Source organism: Argopecten irradians, unplaced genomic scaffold (assembly GCF_041381155.1).
Source record: "Argopecten irradians isolate NY unplaced genomic scaffold, Ai_NY scaffold_0411, whole genome shotgun sequence".
In the NCBI taxonomy this organism is placed as follows: Eukaryota; Metazoa; Mollusca; class Bivalvia; order Pectinida; family Pectinidae; genus Argopecten; species Argopecten irradians.
Genome location: NW_027187878.1, coordinates 29,163 through 55,882, shown reverse-complemented (window position 1 = coordinate 55,882; position 26,720 = coordinate 29,163). Strand labels below are relative to the sequence as shown.

General features: G+C 36.9%; 1 protein-coding gene across 1 annotated transcript; it reads left to right on the top strand.

The window, feature by feature from the left end:
- Positions 1–11,556: 11,556 nt before the first annotated feature.
- On the top strand, positions 11,557–25,433 carry LOC138312654 (synaptogenesis protein syg-2-like). The gene is made up of 16 exons (XM_069253441.1): positions 11,557–11,644; positions 15,785–16,096; positions 16,703–16,996; positions 17,504–17,788; positions 18,123–18,398; positions 18,818–19,117; positions 19,683–20,045; positions 20,347–20,646; positions 20,943–21,041; positions 21,837–21,855; positions 21,976–22,013; positions 22,485–22,509; positions 22,945–23,021; positions 23,670–23,703; positions 23,978–24,036; positions 24,160–25,433. The coding sequence occupies exons 1-16, from the start codon at positions 11,557–11,559 to the stop codon at positions 24,198–24,200; spliced, it is 2,610 nt and encodes an 869-aa protein (XP_069109542.1). The 3' UTR covers positions 24,201–25,433.
- The last annotated feature ends 1,287 nt before the right edge of the window (positions 25,434–26,720 follow it).

Genomic DNA, 26,720 nt, shown 5'->3' with positions numbered 1-26,720 from the left:
TGAGTTCCGATAGATAATAGGAAATCATGTTAATATGCAATATTGACGATATTGCAATATATAACTCACCTAGCTTCTTCTTTGCACGGGCAAATCACTATATTTTGTAGAAGTTTATTTAGAATTGCTCTGCTATTTAGAAAACTATTTGCATTTACATGCTTTATATCGTCTATTTTAATTATTTTGTTCTTTAAAAACGACTGTATGAATATAGGTTCATTCTTATACTGGATGTTTGAGTTGCCCTTATTTCTTTTTTGTAAAAACATGGTAGACTATTCAACTATTTATACCTGAACAATTCAGCATACAGTTTTTTGTATTAAATTTTCGTCATATGTTTTTCTTCAAATAGAATATTCCTATTCTCCTCCAACTTTCAATCGTTGAGTGGTAAATGTTATAAATTGCTTTTATATATCTACTTTCGATAAAGGTGTCTAAGGTTAACATTCCCATACCCCCCTTTCCAGTTTCTGTGCAGAATACGTTACGGTCTATTTGATTTGGTTTCCCATCTCCTCAAATGAAATTAATACAATTTATTTCATATTTGAACATTAATGGTATGCCGCGTATTTCAATTCTATATCCGAATACAGGCAATATGAAAGTTTTTACAATCAAAGTTTTTCCAATAAATGTTAAATTTTCTCCATCCACACTTTTTCATTGTTTATTTGATATCCATAATAATTCCCAATGCTTGTACTGATGTCTTAGTCCATTTAATTTTGGTGAACTCATAATTTTTAATTTTCTATTGTCCCAGATATAAACCTCCTGCTTTTTTCATAATTCATATTGGCTCCTGATGCTTTCTCACAATCAGCTAATAGTTTGAAGACCTCTTTTATTGAGCTTTCTATTAAAAACTGGGTGTCATTTGCAAACATGCATAGTTTTGGATCATTCCAGAACAAGGGAGTTGCATCCCGAAAACGAACTGATTCTGAACTGAACTGCCATTGTTCAAGATGCTGTCACCTTTTGTAATATTTTCCAATTGTTTTTGCCATGTAACTATGTCTAAGATGGTACAATGTGTTTCTTGTAGGCAAATGATATTTCTATCTATTTAACCAATGGGGAATCTTGTTTCTTTTCTTCTCATCTCTCATTTGGTTTGGTTTGTTTAGTTTTACGTCCTATTAACAGCCAGGGTCATGTAAGGACGTGCCAGGTTTGTTGGTGGAGGAAAGCCGGAGTACCCGGAGAAAAACCACCAGCCAGCGGTCAGTACCTGGCCACTGCCCCACATGGGATTCGAACCCGCATCCCAGAGGTGGAGGGCTTGTGGTAACATGTCGGGACATCTTAACCACTCGGCCACCGCGGCCCACCTCTCTCATCTCTCAAAACGTTAACATTCAAAGTAGCTACGAAAAATAAATTATTCATGTAGGAAAATAAAATACATGTTTATTAATAGATAAATTACTATACATTTATATATACAATAAATTGAGTAACAACTTTGCGTAGCATTACTGGTCACGTTATCGCGATATCACGAGTTAAATAGACTTTCTATAAACATTGTCTTTCAGTTGGCTTTCTCATCTTGACGACTTACTTTGTACATTTGACGCTCTGAGGGATGGGTGGATTTACTGCTCAAAAACCGTTTACGGGACATTGGTGTGTCTTTTTTTGTCCTCAAATTTGCCTACAACATAACTTGAGGTATCGTGATAATTGAGTCAGAGATTGAGCTAGCACCTTTGCTATTGATATGGATACCTAACGTGTCTTTCGTCAAATTAGTCTCAATATGCTTACCGATTTTCATGAAGGACTTGTGGAGGTATATTACAGCCATGCCTCTGGCTAGATATTTCTTTAATGAATTGATTGACTTTCAGGGTCGTGTCAGTAAACGGTGCCTCTGGTTTCTCACCATTTCGAGGTATTACCATACACATGCGTCCATTTCCGGAAACGCGTCCGTTAGTGATTCAAGCGCCTCTGTGATCTTGGTGTAAACATATCCTCCTTGTTACGATTTAATTCATTTGTACCTATTTTCACTATCGCTGTCGCTGGTGTTTAAAAACGTACAGTGTGAAGCTCCAATAATTACCAGTCCAGTTGTGGGATTCAGCTTCAGATTCTGATGAATTACGTTCGTCATGTGAAACTGTTTCTGATTCATTGATTTGCCCGTCTGAGATGTCGTGTGCATAATCACCGTGCTAAAAAAATCGGATACCCTTAATACCATACAAATGCAGCTGACCCTAATATATCTTCATGCAAAATATGTTGCTTATCACTGATGGCCGTAAAACGGTAGAGGGTGCTATAGTCATAATAATGGTCCAATAGAGTTTTTAATACATAATGTATTATAGAAATATATGTATTAATTCAATAAACTAATTTTGATTCAAAAATAAGAAAAAAAAATATCGTGGGCGGATGTTCACCCTATATGCAACACATCTTACGAATGAATGCTTTTTATATACTGAATGTCATAATATATGAATACCATTAATAGCTTGATTGGGAAGCTAATTTAAGGTTATTTAATATAAAAACAAACAATATTGATAGTAATGGCCGCGGTATTTATTTTTTGCCATTTAATATTGGGCGTCAATAACGGCCCACAACAAGCAAAGAGCGTCAATAACGGCCCACACAATTCAAAGGGGCGTCAATAACGGCCCACACAATTCAAAGGGGCGTAAATAACGGCCCACACAATTCAAAGGGGCGTAAATAACGGCCCACACAATTCAAAGGGGCGTCAATAACGGCCCACATAATTCAAAAGGGCGTCAATAACGGCCCACACAATACAAGGGGCGTCAATAATGGTCCATACAACAATTCAAGTGGCGTCAATAAAGGCCCACGCATCAATCAAATGGCGTCAATAACTGCCCAACTGGCATCACTACCAGTAAAAAACAAGTACAATAACAATTCAAATTGACTGAAAATTCAAGACATTTGATGATTAAGGAAAATCCAATGACCATCCACGCATCAATCAAAGGGCGTTAATAACTGCCCAACTGGCATCACTACCAGTAGAAAACAAGTACAATAACAGATCAAATTGACTGAAAATTCAAGACATTTGATGATCAAGGAGAAACCAATGATCATCCAAAATATGCAAATTATAACTTGTGAAATGTGATTTTAATTATTCCCTGGCCTGATGTTAGCGAAGTCCTGCCACATGGCTCATGGTAATGAATTTGTTTAAATGAGCCTCCGCCACAAGATAGGAATATTTTGGGAGGAACGAAGCTCACATCCCAAACCACCGTAGCGAAAATTAAACCAAATATATCATTTTTACTGAAAACATTACTACTAAAACTGGTTATAAAAATTGTGGAAATAACCTGTCACCCCAAAACAGCAGTCGCTCGATTGCCCCTTGTATATAATTGAGCAATATATCATTGCCTAAGCTGTTGAGATGTACATTGTCTGTGTCTAAAAATGCGACACGAATTGCCTGAATATCATTTAATATATCCCCCCTCAGTTCCAACACCTGTTTTGCAATGTCTCTATTGATCCTAATTCTGGCCCGATTGGCAACAGACACATTCTCCGAACCGCGCCAAACTTAACCGGGACAACATCTGTGACCAAACTAGGACTGTACGGAGGCTAGGTAGGTACCTGGAATCCATACATATTTGTTCCCTTAAATTGTAGGACCCTACTTCAATAAGGTCATTGGCTCCACAATGTAAAAATAGCATAGATGGTTCCCCCTGGCATTTATCATATCCTGAATATTGGTAAGCACGGAATCCCACCTCATTCCACTCTGTCCTCTCCACCATATATAACAATTACGCCGTTGCAGTCCAAGATGGCGACCCCCTGGCCTAGTCGATGCATGAAAGGAGGCTCGCTTGATAATGGAAGAGCCAACTATATAGACAGACTGACTGATTTTTCCTGAAAATTTAAGGCTTTACTTAGCCCATGTAACAAATAGCCTATTATTTGAACGATCAGAGCAAGGGGACGCCAGGTGCTCTAGAATACAATTCACAATAATTTGAAAGGGGTGATAGATTAGGTATTTACAAAGAGGCGGGAAAACCTAAAACAAGACAAAGCAATATGTTAGCTTAAAATTTTATTTCTAACATAACTTTCTCTGGAATTCTGATATACCGCCTAAAGGTGTCCGAACTCCAGCGCCCCAGCAACTGAATCTCGCTTTCAGATAAGCCCCTGATTGCTGCTTCAGTGGCAGCACCCTATTCTAAAGGAATGTGTCTTATACCGATTGCTGTCAAAACCTAAAAAAAGCAAGTTTTTTTTTAAACTGATGCAAACTGGTACCTAGTCAAAGGAGAAAGATCAAATGGCGGAAGAGGGGGCCAGGGTTCATATGCCTTACTGCTATGTACTGTTCAAGATTTTTAACTGGCCATGATGTTCCTTCTAAACGAGGAATACATACGGTACACCCTTTACCTTCTTGATCAGTTTTTTGAAAAAACGGAGAGCAACTTCAAGAATATTCCCTATCTTAATATCCTGCAAAGATACCACCTTCTGAATCATGCTCGTTTTCGTTACAGTTAGTTCGCCTACTCGGAAAAAAACCAAAGAATGCTAGTAAGAATGCTGCAGAAAACAATTTTGACTCGTATGTAGAACTGCACACCAAAGGCAAAGCCTTTACGATCCTAGCCAGTATAATCAGTAAGTAATCCTCACAAAGAAAGCCAGAAGATTTAACATGAAAATTAATACCTGATAAATAAATATTGACCGTTGCAGGAGACAAACCTTTATCAGCCATGTACAGCACAAAAATCAATATCTGGCTCAAAGGAGGGGGCCAGACCTTTGTTAGGCCACTGTCGTCAACAGAAGTATTGAATATGTTCAAACCTGACTTGTAAGCTTCAGCTGTATTTTCTGAAACTGAAGCCAATATCTAATTGTCAAACTCTTTTTTATATTGCTCAAAAATGTCCGAGGGATAACTATTGAATGCTGATTGGCCTGGAAGCCAATTCCCTGAATCTTGACCACTGAAAACGTGACAAAGCATCAGCAATTGAATTGTCTTTACCTTTTACATGCCTAGCTCTGATCTGAATATTGCTTCTAATGCAATGTAAAACTAATGGGCGAATCAGTGCCATCACGTGATCTGGGCGAGAGGTTTAAATTATTAAAGTATCTCCACCAAAGCTTCGTTATCATAATGTAATAATATTTTTTGTGTTGCTGAATTCTCTCTGCCAAGTAAAGAGGGCCATAAAAATAGGAATTAATTCTAAAAAGGTAATGTCTTTTAGCACAGGCGAGTTATGCCAACTGCTGGGTCACTTGAAGACATAACAATGTTTTCCAAACACAGCGCCACAACCTAGTTCAACATTAGTTGCACTATCAGTGAACAGCTCTAAGTCTGAGTTAGCAAATCAGTTCTGATCAAAGAAATGAAAGGTACCATTGAAACTCTGAAAGAACTCTAACCAAACTCTGATATCTGCTTTTGTTCCGTTAGACAAACGATTAAAATGATTAGGTCTAGAAGCAGCAGATAGCAACCCATACATTTTCCTAGAAAAGGCTCTGGCACCTGACATAGCTTTTAACGCAGAAAAGCTAGTTTACCTCATAAACTCTGAAGGTCTTTTAAGTCTGCTAAAATCAAAGTTAATTCCTGAACCTTGTCCTGTGGTACTCTAGCTATTTCTTCAATTTCTTGTTAATTTCTAATCCTAGAAAAAACTAAACAAGTGGCTGGACCCTCAGTCTTTTCCTCTGCGACAGATACGCCTAATTCCTGACAAATGTTATCAAAACTGTCCATGGCATGTTTACAAGCAATGTCTTCAGACTTACCTCCAAAATAGGAAGTCATCGAGAGAGTGTTCTATTGAATTGCTGTTACATTGACTACGGACAGTGGACTAGCCACTCCAAAATTGTTGAGAACTGTTCAAAGGCAGTGCAAGAAAATGCTACACCCCATGAGTAAAAACTTTTCAACATAATAATCATTACCTGTTTTAATACCCAATAAGTCAAAAATCACCTGGTGAAATTGGTAGCAAACGAAAGACTGATTTGATAGCTTTTTTACCCAACAAGGCACCCTTACCAATCTTTTTGTACCATTGACAATGCTTGATCAAATGTAGTGTAGTGTACTGAAGTAAGGGATTCGTCTATAAAATCATTGACGCTATCATGCTCTGGATATGACAAATTATGAATCAGCCTCCAACGCCCCCCATTTTTTGGGAACTAAACCCACTGGTGATACTCTAAGATTAGAAATTGGCTTAGTTTTAAATGGACCTATCATCCTACCAGCTTCCACTTCATGCTGTAACTTAGTAACAAGGATATCAGGATTTTGTAATGCAGACCACAAGTTTTTTGATTCCCTTGGATAACGAGGACCTGTAAAATGAAGCTTAAAACCACTATCAAAACCATCCTTTAATTCCTGTGCTACAACTTTGTTTGGGAATAGGTCTAAATAAAGATTAAGAGCCATTTTGTTGATTGGGGTTTTTCCCAGATCCCATATCTTTGTTGTAAATGGTATCTACTGTAGGATGCTGATTGGGGACGAAAATTAGCCTGAGGCGGATTAGGCCCCCGTATATTGCTTGCCCCTTAAATTCTAATATTATTCATCCCAACTTGACCTTTGAACCCTGGCCTTGACCTCGAAAACAAGAAATCTTTGAATGAGACCCACCATATTGCATGCATTTACGGGCATAACTACAACTTGATCTTTGACATAATCCCTTATAGTTAAATTCAGCCTGTAGCCATGGTTTTGATTGGAATTGCCACAAGCCTTTGACATACCAGATGACAAGCAGGTTAACCATATTTCCCCATCAACTACTCCCCAGGACTTATCGGGCTGGCGAGCTTTGACGAAGCCTGTATTGCTCATCATATGTTTTCCATCACATTCCCGTGAAAGATTTAGCTGCCAATCTAACAAGTGACATATACTTAAGCAGTTCCTGCCCCCTATCATGCATCTGTGTAAAAATTACACTCAAGATTATGAAAGCGTCTGTCCAAGCTTCTATAGTATCTACTCTATTTTCTTTCTGGTCCCTTTCTGGTTTAGAGCAAGGGTACCGTCAACTATACTTAGCATTTGTGAATTTATTACTTCCTGATTTGTTTCAAGAAGCTACAAAAGGTCGATTGGGCTATGAAGGGGGATAACTCGTATATATCAATTAAACTAAAATAATGAAATTAACAAATTTGAAAAGCTGAATTTGTTCCTTAAATAACCAAATTTATTCTGTAGAAATAACTTGTATTATAAAACGGGTGTTTGTTGGGTATGGAAATTTATTTCACCTGAGGACGTTATTTTTTGAAGTTACAAAAAGACACCAACTTCAAGTGTGAAATAAATTCCATATCCAATTACCCCGAGTTGTATGACCTGTTTCTATCACAATGTAATCGTCCAATACGGGACTAATGTACGTACCACGTGATACCGGATACGTTTATGTGGGGACCATTGTTTCTATTGGTGATGGAATGACGTCAAACGATGATATCCCACACTAACGGCATTTCAGCTGGAAGCTTACAAAGAGTTACATCCCATCACCACTGGAGATTCTAGTCTCGCACACACGTTACCGGGTATCACGTGGTAAGGGAATTACTCCCATTAGATAGCGTTAGCCTGGATTGCCTGCCGTCGTTTTTTTTACTCTTCGCTAGGCTTCGCTCCGAAAAAAATCAACGACAGGTCAGGGCTATAAATCTTGGATTTTTTTCTGACGTCCAGAATGTATTCCTTTTCAAAATGGCATGCAACATCTATTTTGTGGATTTGCTGACCTCTTGACTACTATACAATGGTAAATTGGGGAAAATATTAATTATCTATTGATACAAACAACTTTACATATCATTAGATGTGTATTGGATGTTGAAACGCAAACATATCTTTTGAAGCAGGCGCATGGGTTTTTTCAAGTACAATGACGTCAGCGTATAGTATGGAACGAACTAGTATGAATTTCCATACCCCGATCAGCCCATATTGTTTCAAATAACGGGCTGTTTTTGTCTTAGTGACGACACAATTATAGTTGTTTACAACGGTAGTGCCAGTTTTTTATGAAGACATGCTAGAAATGTGATTGTTAAGCTGCTAAAGCTAGATGGGGTAGAAGTGAGAAGTTTTGAATATACGTATATAATACTATGTACAGTATGTTTTTACCGATTTTGATCCAGTACATCCAAAACGTCTATATAATAGTCTTAGGGCACTCTTGTTGGTCCATAATTATATAACCTTAGTGGTCTGTGATCATATATCCGATCAGGTATCGGATCAAGGTGTTTAAGTTTACATTTACGATACAGTGTTAGGCTAAAGTGTAACAAAACAGGTTTGTGGGTCTGTGGTTTGGGTAAATATCCGATCGGGCATTGGGTCGAGGTGTTCGCATTTACATAAACGATACTGTGCAATAGGAATATTTGAAAATTCTGACATAAACAGCGCTTGCATGTAGCGTGACAATGGTTTTCTTGTGAACATAGAAATATAAATGCTTAAAATTATTGGTTATTCATAGATTTATTACATTGTTTGAATTAATTAATTGTGAAGTTGCGAAAAGCGAATTGCAATAATGTGCGAGTGCATCACGTCACGGTCTCGTTCTTTCTATGTGAGTGTGTGGAAATTGTTAGATATCAGATAAAGTAGTCGATATTGCATGTAAAACAATGAATGTACTAACCCCTGTTTCAATTATCTCGTCGAGTTACCGACCGCCGAGTTCATTGTAATATGAATTTATTTACTGTAGCTGTAAATGTCGTTGTTGATATTCATGTGTTCGTCGCTGACAACTTGGTGTCAAAATGAAGTTGTCGGCGTTTCGAGGTTATTCGTTGTAGAAATATTGTAAACAATGTCTGATGTTGAATATATATCGTGTTGTTGTTTATGGAGATCTTTGTATTCGATTTAGGTACAGATGCATTGTATATATTATTGACCTAATATGGAAAACTATTGGGGCTAAAATAAACTTGTATCGGGCAAGGCGAAGTGAGTTAAAATGCATTATGTAGCCTACTGAGTATGGAAACCAAAAAGACTCAAAACCTAAAACAAGTTTTACCTCATGCGCTGTCATGGTCCATTTCTGTTTCGATTTCGGTTTGCTTTGAAAGTGGTCAGCAAAACATTTTTTCTCCATCTCGTTGAATGCCGTCGACGCGAAGCGTTACTTGACTGCCATCTTGTTTCTAATGACGTTGGGGGAAAAGAACGATAATAACTCTATCGTCCAAACTTGATACGATTTCTTCTTACCTGATACGACGTTATCTTAGATATAACGTGACGTCATTTTAATCATTAGGAATAAAAGATTCTTGTCTGAGACGGGATAATTGTTTTTATATAATCGGAGGGATTATATTATGGTTCCCTCACGTAAGCTGATGGGTGTGAAACAGGCCAACCGAGACTTTCAGCCAATTAGAGGGCGTCCTGGCCTCGCCCGAGGCCCGAATGTTATAAATAGAGGTGCGCACAAGGTCTCGCCACTTCTGTTTCACCGGTATCAGCTAGCAGTTACTACGCTCTCGCAGGATAATAGAGCCTGACGAAATTGTTTTTTTCCTTAATTAGGATAACACAGTCACATGTTTTAAGAGTACGACTCTTAACGTCTGAGATATCGTTATATATCTTTCGGCTTAATCAGTGCCAAGAGTGCGGCTCTTAGCCTCTGTAAGATGTCAAAAATTAATTTCTAAGGGAATAGTCTCATAAGTTTCAAGAGCATGGTTTTTAGCCTCTGTGAGATTTCTAGAATTTATTGAGATTGTAATTATTATTTAACACATGTTGTGACTTTCCAAGTTATATAAGCAATCGGTTAGTCTTGTAGTCTTAACCTATGGATCATACAAAATATAAGGTTAGGCAGAAAAACACTTAGGAATACCGCACCCGGGTCCGGTTTTTGTCACAATATTATATTAATAACATGATTATTAATAATTATGAACAACTGTTCATCAATTCCTACTCATCGAACGTATCTTACAAACATAGTCCAGTCTAATCATAGTCGAACTACATTCTGACATGTTTACCACAAAGTTATATATTTAATTTATCAAACCACTATTACCAGGTTAAAGCACGGTCTTCCTCGTGAGACAAGGGATACCTTTAAACAAAATACAATTATGATTCGTGAGTCGATAGTTTGTGCTACGAATGGGAAAACACGACATGTTTCCATGCCGTCACACATATGATTTCAACAGAGAATTGTTCTGCAAACAGCGATCGGAGCACAGTAAATTGACCTCATTCTGAAGTTGATGACGTTAACACTTTATGATGCTTTCATCTCTCTAATGTCCCGTAGATTCATTATTCGAACCAGCCATATATCTTTCAAACTATCGCTTGTTGTCTGTAAGATACCGAGGCGGTATTTGTACGATGTACGGTAAATAGGCTGCTTATCACCCGGACATCATATGTTCGTTCGGATTTTACTGCCTCGTGTCGAAACCACCCCCCCCCTTCCTTAGAAAAATCTTTGGAAACAGACGCCAAACGATTCTCATCAGCTGCAGTAGTTAGGAAGTGTGTAGCCAGTACGCAGTGGCGGCATTGAAATGACGATAGGTATGTCAGGTGGCATGAGTTAGCGTGTAATTGGCTCCCAACAAAATTTGAATCCGGCGCACCATAAACCATCTACTCTATATACCAAGTACCTGTCACGGTAACATGACTTATTACGATGTGCATATAGATACACAAATCACTCACTTGGATAGATGGAACACTAGGAATAATTCCGTTATGGGTCTTGGGTTGCCAACTTGAATAATGATTGAAAAACCGAATATTGTGTTGTGACAATATGAGTTCTTGATCTTTCAATAAAATTTGCCTGTTTTGAAATTGGTCACGTTGGGTCCATTTCTCGCGCTGACACTCCGCGATTCCGGATGTGAGTGTTCATACGTGACGTAGCTAAGTAAAGGACGAACGCGGTTACTGATATACACACAGAGTCTTGACGTAGGATTTCTTCCTCCAGTTCTTGTATAGCACGTTCCGCTATTGGGTTTGTGTTAGGAATTTTAGGATTACCGAGTTCCACAGTCAATCTGAAATATAGTTATCATTTGTCATTGACAATGACTTTGAACACGGGGAAAGTGTCAGTTAATAATGCAGCGTAAGGTCAATAAAGTGGGTGAAGTTCATATTCAATAAGTGTTACAGTGTATGGTGTGACACACTCACGAACTAATTATATAAGTTGCCTTTCACGCTTGACAACATCAGCAGCAAACAAGCACCCAATAACTACAGGGGCGTTTTGAGTACTCTGTACCTGAACGAACGAGGGAGACATGGATTGGTAACCCTTTGAATAGCAGCCTCCATGTCTAAGGCAAAGAAATAACGATGAACCTCGTTCTTAACGGACGCCAATAGCCGATCAAGCATTTGTCGAGAAATGATGATACGATATTTAGATGAGTGGAGTTTTTGTTTTCACTATTAGTAAGCCGTCTCTGAAAAAGCGGCGACATATCCAGATACCGTTTGACATCTTTTACGTTGGTAAGCTTTTTGAGGGATGCGTTCCCTGACGTAAATAAGCACACGTGCGACGTAAGTTTGAACACTCCAGCTGGATGTTTACCCATGCATGGCGACTTGTGAATGGCAGCCTTGCAGATCCGTCAAGAATCCCATTCATACTTACAGTTCCAACGACAGCATCACTTTCGAAGTTGACAAATGTGCAAATCTGGGGCCTGCTGAAAACTGTCGCAAGGCTTACTGTCTGTAAGAAAACACGGTTTCATAGGCGATTGTATGATATAGGAGATGAAATGATTAACTGCTGAAGCTATTGATTACGACTCGATTTCACATGACATCCTGGTTCCCGGCGATGTGTTGCACCGAAATCTCCAGCTATTCCAGATCTTTCGCCACGGGAAAGATACAGTGTAGCACCAAGACTGGGTACGCTGACGGCGCTATCAGTGACAATCCCAGCTGATCACTTGGACGTGGTTGAGTAATGGAACTGCTGCCCAAAAAGTCTTTCTGAGCTTTCTTGAATGCATTTAAAAGTTCATGTCCAGCCACAACTTTATCTAGTGGAGATAATTATGCAGAGCAATTCATTACTACCCGCGCCAAGACCTTGTAGCCACCGTTGGTCAGAAACCGTAGGCGGAGGATTACATGATAAGAGGGCCGCCAGACGGTGAGGAAGTGTACCAAGACGCCATATCCATGGGCGATAATAGTTTTTTGTTGCTGTACAAATTCAGTTTACATCGATGCAAGGCTCGAAGGAAATTTACATAGTTGTTTGACAGTTCCTCAAATGTGTTACCCCCATGTCCAAGTCATCTGCAACCTTAGCTACAAAACCAGATTCCACAAACTCTTCAAAAACACGACATGTAAGTTCCTCCAATGCGGTCTGTGATCAAGGCATGCCCATAGCTGAGCGAACATGTATATGTACTCCTTTGAAGGGTGTGACAACACCGCAATACTTCAAGGAGTCATGACTCTGAGAGATCTGATAAAAGGATTTTATCAGGTCGCTGCGATCATATACTTCCATTTGGCAACTTACCGTAAGGTTGAGTCTACATCAGAAATAAGTGATGGTTGCGGCTTAATAAACCTCCCTACGTCTCCGATGGCTGTTACCAAACGAAAACCGCCGTTTTTATTTACAAGAAATAATGGGTTTACATATTCCACGCAAACAATTTATTATCTGGGCGTTTAAAGACTCCCATTTTCTCCAATTCATCAATTTAGTCTTGTAATTGTTCGAGTTGGGTCTTGGAGTATTGAGGAACTCGAGCTTTCCTTTGAGGTGTTGTTTAGGGCCTATATTGTTCTGCACATGGAATGGCCCAGCGGCTCCATTATAACATGTGAAGTTTTGGTCGAACACAAAGTCATTCCTTTAAGACATATCGGAATATGCCTTTTACCTCTGGCGACATCAAGTTGTCAGGGTTAAGATTTACATTTGCAAATTAATACTTTGTTGATGAGGTAACCGACGACTTCTTAGTGGGAGGTAGACATTTGGAATCGTATATGTCATGAGTAGGTGCGATCACAGCTCTAACCTTACAGAAATGCCCAAAACGTCTAATAGTCTGAGGTTGGTCAGTACAGTTTGGTATACGATCCTACCCATCTATACTCGACAAAATGGATGGATTCGGCCAGTCACATGAATACGTATCTTGTGTGCGTGTGTCATGAGCCTTCACAGAGACAACTTTGGCATCATCAACAAGATCACTGGGGGAGGGGGGGTCAAGTTCAACGAAATCACCAGGCCACACAACGGGAGGGACGCATTTGCACATCGTTCTTTTCGATTAATGGAATGCCCACCAAGACGTCTGTATCCAAATTCTCCACAACTAAGTCTTCAAATAAAGTTGGTGTCTACCACATGTAAAAGTCATACGTGTTTTCCCCCATTACCTTCAATGGTGATTATCCATCGGACTGATGAGCTGACTGAGCTGGCTTCTAGCACAGGAGGCACGACATATATTTCCTATTACACCACTGTCAATTGTAAAACATGATGGTCATAAAAAGCGTCTAGGTATGGTGATTGGCGAATACATACTCTGTGGACATATATAGAGACTTCAAAAGGAGGTTCAATGTTCGAGTCTGATTTACTATTTTCTCCTGACTCGTTGTCGATCTTTTGGGCCTTGGCTATAAACTCGCGGTCTTGACGTGGAAGAAATTTGCACTAATTTAGGAAGTTGGAATCATGTTGGCCAGCTGCTTTACATAGTGGACACAGTTTATGATTACGAGGCTTTGGTTTCGGTCGGCGCGTCATCATGACTCGCGACATGTCAGCACGAGAAATATTAGCTCGCATTGCTTTAGCGTCAGTAACTGAATGAATTTCCTCCAACAAAGATTATATCGCTTGTGATATTTCTGGTTTTATAATTGCAAATGTCCTTGATCTCAACTCTGTGACGTATCTTTGTTTGTCGAAATTTGGGAGGTCTTTGTGAATCGACCCAAACCAGGTGAGTACAACACAATTTTCAAGGTTTGGTATGAATTGCTCATCCTCTTCAATAGCATTTCCGCGCTGGGTGATACCCATATCTCGGAGTAAATTGTCTTCCATAAGTCTTTGGTACAGGTCCTCGGGTTTTTTCATTTCCGCCGAGTCTAACACCCGCAAAATATGTAGTTTGGAATCCGTAATGATGTCGAATGGTCTGCCAAATATTATCCAAAGATGTGGAGTTTTAACAATAGTGTTTTGTGAAATCATTGGGTAGTAATATTAGCAATATGTTCTAACATTAGCTCGACCTCCCGTTTGAATATTTGTTTTTTTCCGATAATTTGGTCGTCGTCATTTAGAAAGCCTCTGAATGGCGAGGATCAGGACTTTTTCTCCCAAAAGAATTCAAACGTAAGAAACTTTGTAAAATTTGCATCGAGTGATAGAGTATAAAGTATAATCTTCCACCTGATTCAGCTGTAGTTAAACACCATTGCTTCGATGCTCTATGAGTGTGAGCCAAACTGCCTCGCATGTTCACGGTAGAAATTAACTACGAAATGACTTTGTTGACACACGCTTTTGGGTAAAGGCTCACTGTGAGTCTCTTAGTCCACGACACGGGCTCGTAGATCGCTACCACCACGCCAATATGAATAATCGCCACCAAATAAGCCACTTGCACAACGAGATTTACTTCACACTCATTTGGGGAAAACCCAGATTATTACACTAACTGTTAAGCTGGATCCGGGTCGGGGAATCCGGAACGTGTTTTCTTTACATGATAAACAATATAGTGATTTATCTAAAGCTTATCTATTTATAAATACTAAGCATATACCGATGAAACTACGCTATACAGTATGATCAAGTTATAGTGACAAAAAGTAATCTACAGGCTGGTAAGCTGAACTTCTTTCTGGCAAAAAATAGACATCGCCGAGGTGGTAAACGGATTTATAGTAAAATATTGTAAATATTGGGTTTAGAATTGCAAGTCTAGTGATTCCGAATAAAAATACGGCATAATATGTGGGATGTTAGAAATTGTCATTTTCCAATTTATGCTATACGTGTAATTTGTTGATCATGTCTCGTCTTTTCTTTTCTCATTTGTCTCACCTCAACTTGTGTCAGTTTCCTGATCTGAACTACACTATTCCTGACAAGCTTGATGCACTATATATATGTTAATATGATACCTCCTGTTTAAAATGTTGGAATGATCATATAACTCGATCATATTCAGCAAGATGGTTACCGTATCTTTTTCGGTAGGATAGTCATTGGGTTTTCTTAGGATTACCGCAGTGGTAAACGGTCGGATAGTAATAGTACTAGCCGATCCCGAATAAAATTGCAGCATAACATTTTTATTATTATTGTCAATTGCCAATTAAGTATGCAGGACGTGTTGATATGAGTTGATATTCTTCTTTTGATTCTGACTTTCTGACTAACGTTTGATATTTGTTAAATCATATAAATCACTGATTGAAAGTTTTCATTCGTTGATGAAATCAGAATACTTGGTTTTCAAAGTTTATATATTTGAACAGCATGAAATCATATTTTTCTTCCAACCAGGTGAGCTATTGCTGTTTGGAAGCATCAGTCGCATGACATCCTTTATATCTTTCAATCATATTTAATTACAGTACCCGTCACCAATGTGACCTTCACACCCCCTATCAGTGACACAGTCACAGTGACACTAGGGGGCAGTCAGACATACACGTGTGTGAGTGGAAGTTGTCGTCCTCAGGCCCGGATAGAATGGTACAAGGACGGCATGAACGTCACAACTCACACCGGAAGTGTCAGTAGTGATGGGGACAGGTTTGTAATCACCAGTTCCTACACACTGACCGGGGCCAAAGGGGACAGTCCGGCCACTGTCCAGTGTAGGGCAAGTAACGTTGATGGAATGACCCCTGTCCAGTCCGCCTTGAAAAACTTTGTTGTTCAGTGTAAGTATTGCTGTTTAGAAATATTGTAGTGGGTGGCATTTAATTCTTTAAAGTAAAGTAAATTCTATCAAGTTTGAATAAAGGAAAATGTCTTTGTCACTGTTTTTTTTTTAATAAAAACACACATACAGGAAATTTTAATTCCATTTTTTTGCAAATATTGTAATTATTATCTTATCCTTTGCAGATATTTTTGAAAATAGAGAAACCAAGGAACTATCATCTTCAAACGATCCTTTACAATACTAGTTTGTAATGGATTTGAAGTCAAAAATCACACTTGTTGAAAGAAAACATCTTCACTCGAATATCTTAATGGTTTAGATGAGAAGGGTATTACTTCAAGGAAAATGATACGTCGATATGAATATACAACAAAAACAATATCTCAAAGATATGCTTTATTTTCTAGTATATGTATACATACATACATATGTATATGGTGCTATAATTAGAATCAGAATAATAATTTGGGAGAGGTCGCACGTCTTTTATCTATATAATAACAAAGTTGTGTCCTGTTAGATATCTCAATGAGGGGTATCATATCATTTACTAATTGTCAGATTTAACCAACTGATGCTTATTCCAATTCTTTTACTATAGGTCCACCTGATGGACCACCCGTTATCTCTGGGCATACAAGCTCCTCCGCCCTGTATGTACATGACACACTAACACTCAGTTGTCGACAAACGGGAGGGAATCCTCTGTCTACCCTGACCTGGACTGGAGTATGTGGGGGAATCCCCGACACAGATGGCAGCACTGGGACAGAGTCAGTATCTACCATCATCATCACTGTCACCAATAGTTACAACCAGGGGACGTGTGGCTGTGTGTCTACTCATCCTCAACCTCAGGGACAGGACAGGTCAGAGGTCACATTTACGGTACACTGTAAGTATACCTACCTCAGACACAGGTCACATTTACTGTACACTGTAAGTATACCTACCTCAGACACGGGTCACATTTACTGTACACTGTAAGTATATCTACCTCAGACACAGGTCACATATACTGTACACTGTAAGTATACCTACCTCAGGCACGGGTCACATTTACTGTACACTGTAAGTATACCTTCCTCAGACACGAATCACATTTACTGTACACTGTAAGTATACCTACCTCCCTCAGACACAGGTCACATTTACTGTACACTGTAAGTATATCTACCTCAGATACGGGTCACATTTACTGTACACTGTAAGTATACCTACCTCAGACACGGGTCACATTTACTGTACACTGTAAGTATACCTACCTCAGACACGGGTCACATGTACTGTACACTATAAATATAGCTACCTCAGACACATGCCACGTTTTTTGGCATTGATAATAAACATACCCTATCATTATTTGAATTTTCGTGTTTGTATAGTTTACAACTGTCTACAGACCCTCCGAGTACCCCCACTGTAAGTCAGACACCGACACATCCCTGGTTGGAGGGAGAGAGCGGGACACTAAGCTGTAGTTACACTGAGGGTTTCCCAGTTCTGACCAGGGTTGAATGGTTCCGTAATGGCCGACTCCAGACTGGACAGACAACGCCATCCATTACTATCACATCTCTCACAAAGGACGGCAACCGAGCCGAATATACCTGTCGTGTGAAGAATGACTTCACTGACGTCAAACTTACTAACCTGACGTCATCAGTTATGTACCTCAATGTGGAATGTGAGTATGTTACTGTGAAGCTTTGTATTCGCTTTCGATTAAGAATATCAGTCCCATAAAATTGAACAATAATGAACATTTAAAACTTTGCTTATGATATATACTGATATCCCAATTGAAAGAGCTGCTAATAACATTTTGCATCGAGGAATTAAGAGGAATGAAATATAAACCTTTTTAACACCATCTTTTTTATTTTAAACTACGATGTTAATTGAGGTCAGTTAATTGACGTATTTTTTTGTATTTTTTTTTCAATTACATCAATGCAAAGATATATTTAAATATATATTAGACCACTTTTATCCACATTTTGTGTTGTTAACCGACACAGACAAACCGCTAGTGACCTTGACCCCTACCACCCTAACAGTAGTAGAAGGTCAGACAGCCCAAGTAACCTGTGATGCAGAAGGAAACCCCGCCCCTAGATTGGAGTGGTTACGTGGAGGGACACCTGTACAGACAGGACCAGGGACCTCTCTGACCTTTACCCTGGGTGACGTAGATAGGTCAGAGACAGATAACTACACCTGTCGGGCGGAAGGTGTATCATCTGTACAGGGGAGGCAACTCATCACACAAAGAATGGTATCGATTGTTGTCCAATGTAGGTTCACCATAGTTTACAATATATGTATTTCTGATCTATTGTTGAGACGCGTTGAACTGGACATCTGTTTTACTTAGAAATTATATTTAGAATGGTCAATGTGATATCACAACAAAAAAGTGGGATTTTCAAATTTATTTGTAATAGCAAGTTCAGCTTAGATGTATTCTTTACATAACTTAATCATCATCGATTATAATAATTATAGGAAGTATTTTTAATTTTCATTTGAGATGCTCGTTAGGATATATTTCTAAATGACATGAAAGTTTCAACATGATGAAGAGTCGATTTATTTTATCTATTTAACAAGAAATGTTCACACTTTTGTATTTTTTTATTACAGCTATATGTTGGTATGAATTGAGTTCATTTTGTATTTCATTATCTGTGTACTACATTATTATTCAAACCAGATCCTCCAGATGTAACAGTTGTGGCGCCCTCTGGTGTAGAGGAACGAGATACAAATGTCCAGTTATTGTGTCAGACGTTAGGAGAGCCCAATACACTGATCAGTCAGTCCTGGACCCAGACCATTGACCAGGCCTTCATCACTGACCAATTCACGTACAATACTGCATCACATGATATCATAGTGTTGGCGGTGGTTTCCATGGACGACGTGGGGAAGTACACGTGTAGTGTTAGTAATGGCGTACCCGATAGAAATGGAGAGTCACTACAATCTAACAGTGCCGTGTTAAATGTTAAAGGTATGTAATACACAATGTAATATATCACATGCCTTCATCTTGACAATGACGAGTAATAATAGTAAAATTAAGTAGATTTCTTTACAATGTATAATGGAAGTCTAGTTTGATATGCAAACATTTTATCCTGTCATAGAAAATCTGCTATAACACAGATTGTGAATTTTGTACGTAATGATAGTTCGATGACATCCTCGTAGCGTCGAAGATTTTGAGAATATATAAGCAATTAACTAGGTGAGATTACCTGCTTAGACTCCAAATTCACATATCGACACGGTTATATGATGGAAAGGAAATGATTCATTTTCGCATATTGTTCTAAAACATGATAAAAACGACATTTTGGAAAAAAAGTTTTTAAGCTTGCGCAAGATCACTTTATATAGCGGGAACTTATTAGATGTTTAATTGTACTCTAAAGGTAATGTTGATTTATCTGATAGGTGGACGTGTTAAAAACGAATGTATTAACACTTTTGTCGAAAAAGAGACAACATTTCAACATATCGAATGACATTAAAACCACTTGTTGTACGTACCATTGTATTTTCTGTCGTTTTAGCGGCTGCTCAATTCAGTAACATTGACGAATACCAGACATTTTCTGGCGAATTTCAGAAACCATTAGTGGTGAGAATTCCTTTCTACAGTAACCCACCTGTTACATACGTAGCGGACCTAGAGTGGACAAGGCTGACCACTGGACAAAAGATAATACCATCTGGGGACATCACATTTAGTCTATATAATGGGGAGTTCATCTATTTGACAATCAAGCAAAGAAATATATCATTTGTTGGCCAGGCCGCTGTTATGACCATTTTGTCGTTCGACAGTACGTTTGTTGGGGACTACAATGTGACTATTTACAATGACGGCAGGAGGCGGCATTCCACGTCATCATTTTCTATCACCCATCTAACTGGTAAGTGAAACGTTAATATCACGAAACTATTGGTTAAATAGAACTAACTAAATTACACGGAAATTTACTTTCTTCATGCTAGAGGTATCTGCGAATTTACAGGTTTTACCATGCTCGTACAGTTAAAAGATATTTTAAAACTGAATTGGTCATGCATTAACGACTCAAAATATATCGTGAAAAAATACTTCAGTTTTAGACAAATTTATCTATGATTGGTTTTAGAAGCATCAGGTGATCACGAAATAAAATGGTCATTTATCTTGTTATTTACACAATACCATATTGCCTATTCTAAAAGAACATCCAGGGAGTCCAACTAACTTCCGAGTTATGGATTACACATCGTCCAGTATAACAGTAGAATGGAACAAAGGTTTTAATGGAGGTCACATGCAGACCTTTGTTGTTATGTATCGACCTGTCGGAGGAATTTCTCTACAGACAATATCAGTCCTGGAACAGCAACAACTAACTTACACCAAGGAAATAACGGGACTCCAACCCAACACCAGATACCAACTCAACCTGTACTCCTACAACAAAGTGGGGAACAGTTCACTGAGCAGCATAATAGGGATTATTGGTAAAAAACAACAACGTAAGTACATCAATACTACACCTTATATACTTGGTAAACCACCAACAATTACATGCTTAAGTCTGTACCATGAAAATAGCATCATGTTTCAGGCATGCACCTAGCGATTGCTTAATATTATATAAAATCGTCAGATGGTGCAATAAGTAACATTACGTCATGTCCTTTATTTAAGCATTATAAGATATCACAATAAAGATATATTGTAATATTAGGAGATTCAAAACTATTTAATCATTATTAGGAAACCACATATTTTAAGTATTCACTATTCTTGTTCATGTGTTTTGTTTCAGAAAAAGCTACATCTAACCCAAATACGGCGCCCATGATACTTTTCATATTAGCATCATTGATGTTACTCGTAGCAGGGATCCACTTTTTATGTTTTACTTGTAAGTATATTTCATGTTTCTTCTTGTCATTTTTTTATTATTCTTAATGTATGGTTTTAAGATGTGATGATACAGACTAAGAATTTCTTTTAAGTATAAAATTGAAATTACACAGAACAACTATTGCAGTGCAATTAACCTTGGTTATATTGTAAAACCAGCATAGTTTTAGTGCTGATGGTGTGATTAATGAAGCAACAATATTAAAGTTACATGTTATTGTATTCCATCAAATGGTGGTATTTGTGTTCCATAGTTTTTGAATTCGTGCAATTATGATTTTCCATAACAGTTTAGAGTCGGGACATGTTTTTCTGAAAATAAAAACCTGTACATTTATTCAAAAATATGATCAGAATATGTATGAAAATAAAATATTCATATTACACAAAAATAATGTTAATCACATTTTCTGAGCAACAGTGATGCATTGTGATATTTTAAGCATTAATTCTTCAATCATGTTCTATCATTATTTACCTATACGTTGCTCTTTCTTCCAAAGACGTTATAAATATGTATAAAAATCAGCCATATTCAAGGATTTAAGCAAACGTTCTTGTCATTAAAAACTGAAGCAAAGGTTTCTGAAACAGTCTGAAACTTAGAAAATTGTAAGTTCTAAAAACAAATGCATAAGTTGATGTAAATATTTTTAGTTGTCATAATAGAGACAAAATCAAAACTGCACATACAAACATTTTTAAAGTAACAATGAATTCATCTTGATGTAGAAACCTAACTGTAATATACTTTTTCATGTTTTAAATAAAACTATGCGATGTTCTATTTCAGACAGACTAAAACTAAAAAGGTGAGTGAACATGTTAAGGACATCTCTGTATTATTAGAACCTTACCGTAGAATAAAACTAGAAAGTCAAAATTATAAGTACCATTTGGTGCCAGAATATATTTTTGTCTCTTCATTCCAGGAAAACACCATATAAAAGAAAACACAAGGATAAACCAGGTAAGGGATTTGTGTGACAAAAGATCATTCCATTGTTGGTAATAAGATCTGTACATCATGCCAATACACTTGTCTTGTTCTAGAAAGTTTTTTCTGGAAAATGGACTGGAATCCAGTGCAGCTAAAATGTTGATTACATATTTGATAGAAATAAAATGTCTATATCGTGTTTAATAGAATATAGTTAAATGCATTTGAAATCATTAGTAACTGAAATATCTTGGAAATTAAAATGTTTGCCTTATAATTATGATTTATATGTCACTTACGTATCAATGGCACGTTATTGACGTGTGTGCATAACACTCGTATTTAATCTAAATGCAAAATATTCATGTAGAATACATTTTCCCGGAATATTTCCTTAATTTCTGACCTCGACTACATAATCATTTCAATAAAGTTTACATGTTCCTGATGTATTTGTAAGGTTTATGCATTCGAATAAACTTACTATTTTGCCATTCATAGGTGAACACGGTCATCAAACAGACGGGTAAATACAAACGTTTAACATATGAAATAGAGCGGAAAATTAGTAAATACATCGGTAAAGGGCTACACGAGAATGGTCTATAATAGAGATTATTTAGTTAAAGTTTGTATATAAATCATGATACAAGATTTAATTTCCATAACCATTTCATTGTATATCTGCATTATGCTTGAATATTATAATGTTCAATTACATATATTTTTAAGTCATTCGGAAACAAATGTGGCTGTGTTATATTGTTAGAATTATACAATCCTTAATAACTTAATAAATTCAATGTTTAATTATTTGCGCAGTAACTATAAGATCATAAACATTTGTCTTATTGTTTAGATATGTTTTACTCATCTTATATGTATATGTAATTATTCCACAAATAGTATGAAATTGTTCTGATGTGATTAATATTATTAAACAAATCATTATATTCTACAGGTCACATTACAACGATTTAAACCTTGACGAAAGAGAACCGCCTTCAACGTACGAGTCCATAGGAGGGGGAACCGCAGGTATATAACATCAGCATTACAATTATATTAAGTAGCTATGAAACAGTGTTTCTACCATCGATGGGTGTTGTTCAACGCTCAGGTATCAAATAAACATTACAGCTGTTAACAGTTGGTTTATACCACACATGGTATCAGCTCATAATTGATCGACACGGTAACCTTTGACCGAACTATGTTGTCTAAGTGCCACGTCATTAATAATCCAGTGACGTCATATTATGCTGTGATCGCAAATTGGCGCCCAAAATGTTGCTGGAAAGCGAATGTTCCTGGTCATTGTGTCAAAATACGTGACAAGTCATTGCGTGATGCAAATTCGACCTGAAATACAAATAACAAATTTAAAGCGTTTGAATGTAAGAGGTTGCACTGATGAATAGTAGATTGAATTTTGTTAAAGACTTGCTCGCGTGGTCCATATTTAACAACCACCCATAGTGTGATATCTATATTGTTAAACGTTTCAATGGCCGATAAGAGATTATTGTTTTAGAGACATTATGCATATCATGTAGTGAGAAGGATTAAATATATACAATCTACAGATATGTTAGGCATTTTATAGATTGACATTTTTCATTTATTCTTTCATAATTATTGAATGAATTAGATATGGAATAAGATAAAGTTCTCTATTTTATTCAGCCAATATGGATGAGGAAGTTATTTCTGGCTGCAGGTTTGTAAAAGAAGATTCATGCACATTTATATACACATTATAGACACTAATGTTCGACCATGCAGACGCCATTTTTAATTTCATATGAATTTTGAACTGCATTTGCAATCTTACATACAATTTGCCTGATACCTTCACTCATGGAACTTCTAACTGTAACGGTTAATAAAGATTATTTGTTCTCATTTTCATTTATTTAATATGCATAAAATGTTGGATATTTGTAATATTATGTATTCACAAACGTTAGTAAGCATTTTATTATATATTGTAGAAGAATGTATGAGTCCCTGGGAATGAGAAATGACGTATCGGTGTATGACGAACTCAAAGGTGACCTTTATTATATAATGTGACTTTAATAAATAAAAAAGCTTCAATTTACGATATCAGTATGGAAGAAAAGTCAATTATTATAATTATGTCACAGTTTTGATTGTAATCTTTTCATTCCAGGTCCAGCACCCAACACTTACGAAAACACAGTTACTATATGATGGTACTGAGAATAGTCCGAAGAACCGATAACCATGAGATGTTGTTTAACATTTTTTCTATTCGTCATGGTATACGGATACAATAATAGTGGAGCTGCGTTAGTACATATTCACGTGATGAAACTGTAACAAACCAAAATCTACAATATTTATGTATGATTTATGTTCTTGTTACTATTATTAACATATTTAGCATGTACATTTTTTTAATTAATTGACAATATTCAGACATGACATATCTTACCGTATGTTATAGAATATGTAAAGGTTTATTTGGGCAAAGTATACCTCCGCATCTTAGTTACAAGGATATACCAGAAACATATTGCCCGTCTATCCTTTAAAAAATACCAATGTTCTGACAACGTTAGTTTTAATGAATCTGATTTGGTTCCTTGAAACATTATTTGCCATGGTAACCAATTTGCTGTACGTGTCTTGTGAAAAAAGTCATAAACGGTTCTTAGTCTTTAGTTATATTTTTAAGCTTTGTGTAATATATGGAGGACTATCACATAGAGTGTTACCAGAGAAACATAATGATTGTCATTTTCTCTTATAAGGGGTAGCGGTGTGTATGTTTAGAGTTTTAGATTTGTTTTACTTTTTGGAGCGCAAGACAATAATCAAATGTTAGTAGTTCAAACTACTTAATGTATTTTGATATATGCTGTATAATATGGAAATGTGAGCAGCTGACCAGTTGTTTTCAGGTTCCGGAAATATTTCTGAAGTTAGAAATACGAATTTTTATATTTTAGTTCGGAGCAGAAACAATTTTAAATAATATGCAAATCAGTCTTAAGCACAAGTAGTTTATTCCAACCTGTGTAATCGACTTAAACGCAATGACGACAAACTAAAATTTAAAAATAAAAAAAAATCTTCAAGACATTCCTTTTCCTTCTTACCAAACAATGATTTGTGTGGTCAGTTGATCTGAATATGGCTAATGGAAAAAAAAATTAATAATCCGAACATTTGGTTCCTCATCACGTGGTACATGTTCTGAACTGTCAGATTCCATTTCAGTAGTCGATAATATGTTCCTCTGACTCCTCCGTCCGGATTGTTAATTTCGGCGTTCGGATTATCGTGGGTCAACTTCATACACTCAAGGCCTTATTTCATTGAATCTCTGATCTGGTTATAAGATCATTTATCATTACCTATCAATTCCGTTGACAAATTATACGGATTGCGTGTTTAAAGACGATAAAAGGTATTGAGACAGTGGAGATTATTTTTTTTATTTTGAAATGTTTTCTTGATTGCAGAAATAGTATACGTCAAATGTATAGATTCATTAAATATTTAGAGACTGTGAACATAAAACGGTTAACAAAAGTATCAAATTAAGAAATTAATTGAAAATTAATAATTGTGTATTAATTTAAAGAGACATTGTTATCCCATCTACACATAACCACGTATTTGAGTGTTATGACGTACATAATTATGTGTATATTTACACTTTATGTAACCCTACCAAGCGCAGTTGGCAGTCATATAGACCTTCAATCTCTTTTCTCAATCTTATTATGACGTCATTATTATTGTGACGTCATAACTGTCAGCGATCACGGAAAATGGCTGTTCAAATGGCTGTTCCATCCTCGACTATAGCGAATGATTAATTCACTGTAGATGCAAAATTCCTTAGTATTTGCTTAAATTATAACCAAATGTTAATATAAGCATTGAAGGTCTTACAGTTAGCATTCATAGCCAATATGAATGCCAACTGAAATACGTTCAATGCTTAAAATAAGTGTATGGTGTTCCAAATATGTATGCTTCATGCAACTACGAATCCGAAAAAATGTATATATTTAATATAACACAACTTAACTAGATTTTTTTTTTTAGTTGTAAACATCAAGTTTCAGTTTATATTTCTTAAATACTTATTACATTGTGTGCAAATTATGCCATTTCTTTGTAGCATATCGGAAGATATCGGATATGTAGATTCTTCAACATTACGGCAGTTCGAGTTATGTCCCCTGTCCTCAGACACGGGGTACATTTGAATAGCCAATTGTTTGAATGAGTGCGAGGAATAATTTCATAAGTTTACTCATCAATGACTGAATAACAGTGGTATAACACATTTTATCAAACTGCAGTGTTTTACCTCTGTTGTATTTAAAACCATATATACATGCCATTATCAATAGATGTAATCTGGAATCTTTGTGCAATTAAAAAAAACCATTGCAGTATATATAAAGCGATAAAGGCGTATATTTACAGGAACTTGATGAACACGCACTTTGCAAAAAAAAAAACCCAAAGTAATGTACCTTCTTAACATATTTCGAAAAATTCTTTCAAAGCAACCTGATTAAATAAAGATCATTATTATCACAACGTTTGAAAAGATGATCTGAGGAAATCCAATGGGGAGTCATGGCCGGTGACGTTTGAAAATGGCCAATCAAAATAGTTTTAAAAACTGTCAGAATTATTTTCGTCTACGTAGTCATCTCGCTCAAAGAGCACAACAAAGCTAACTGT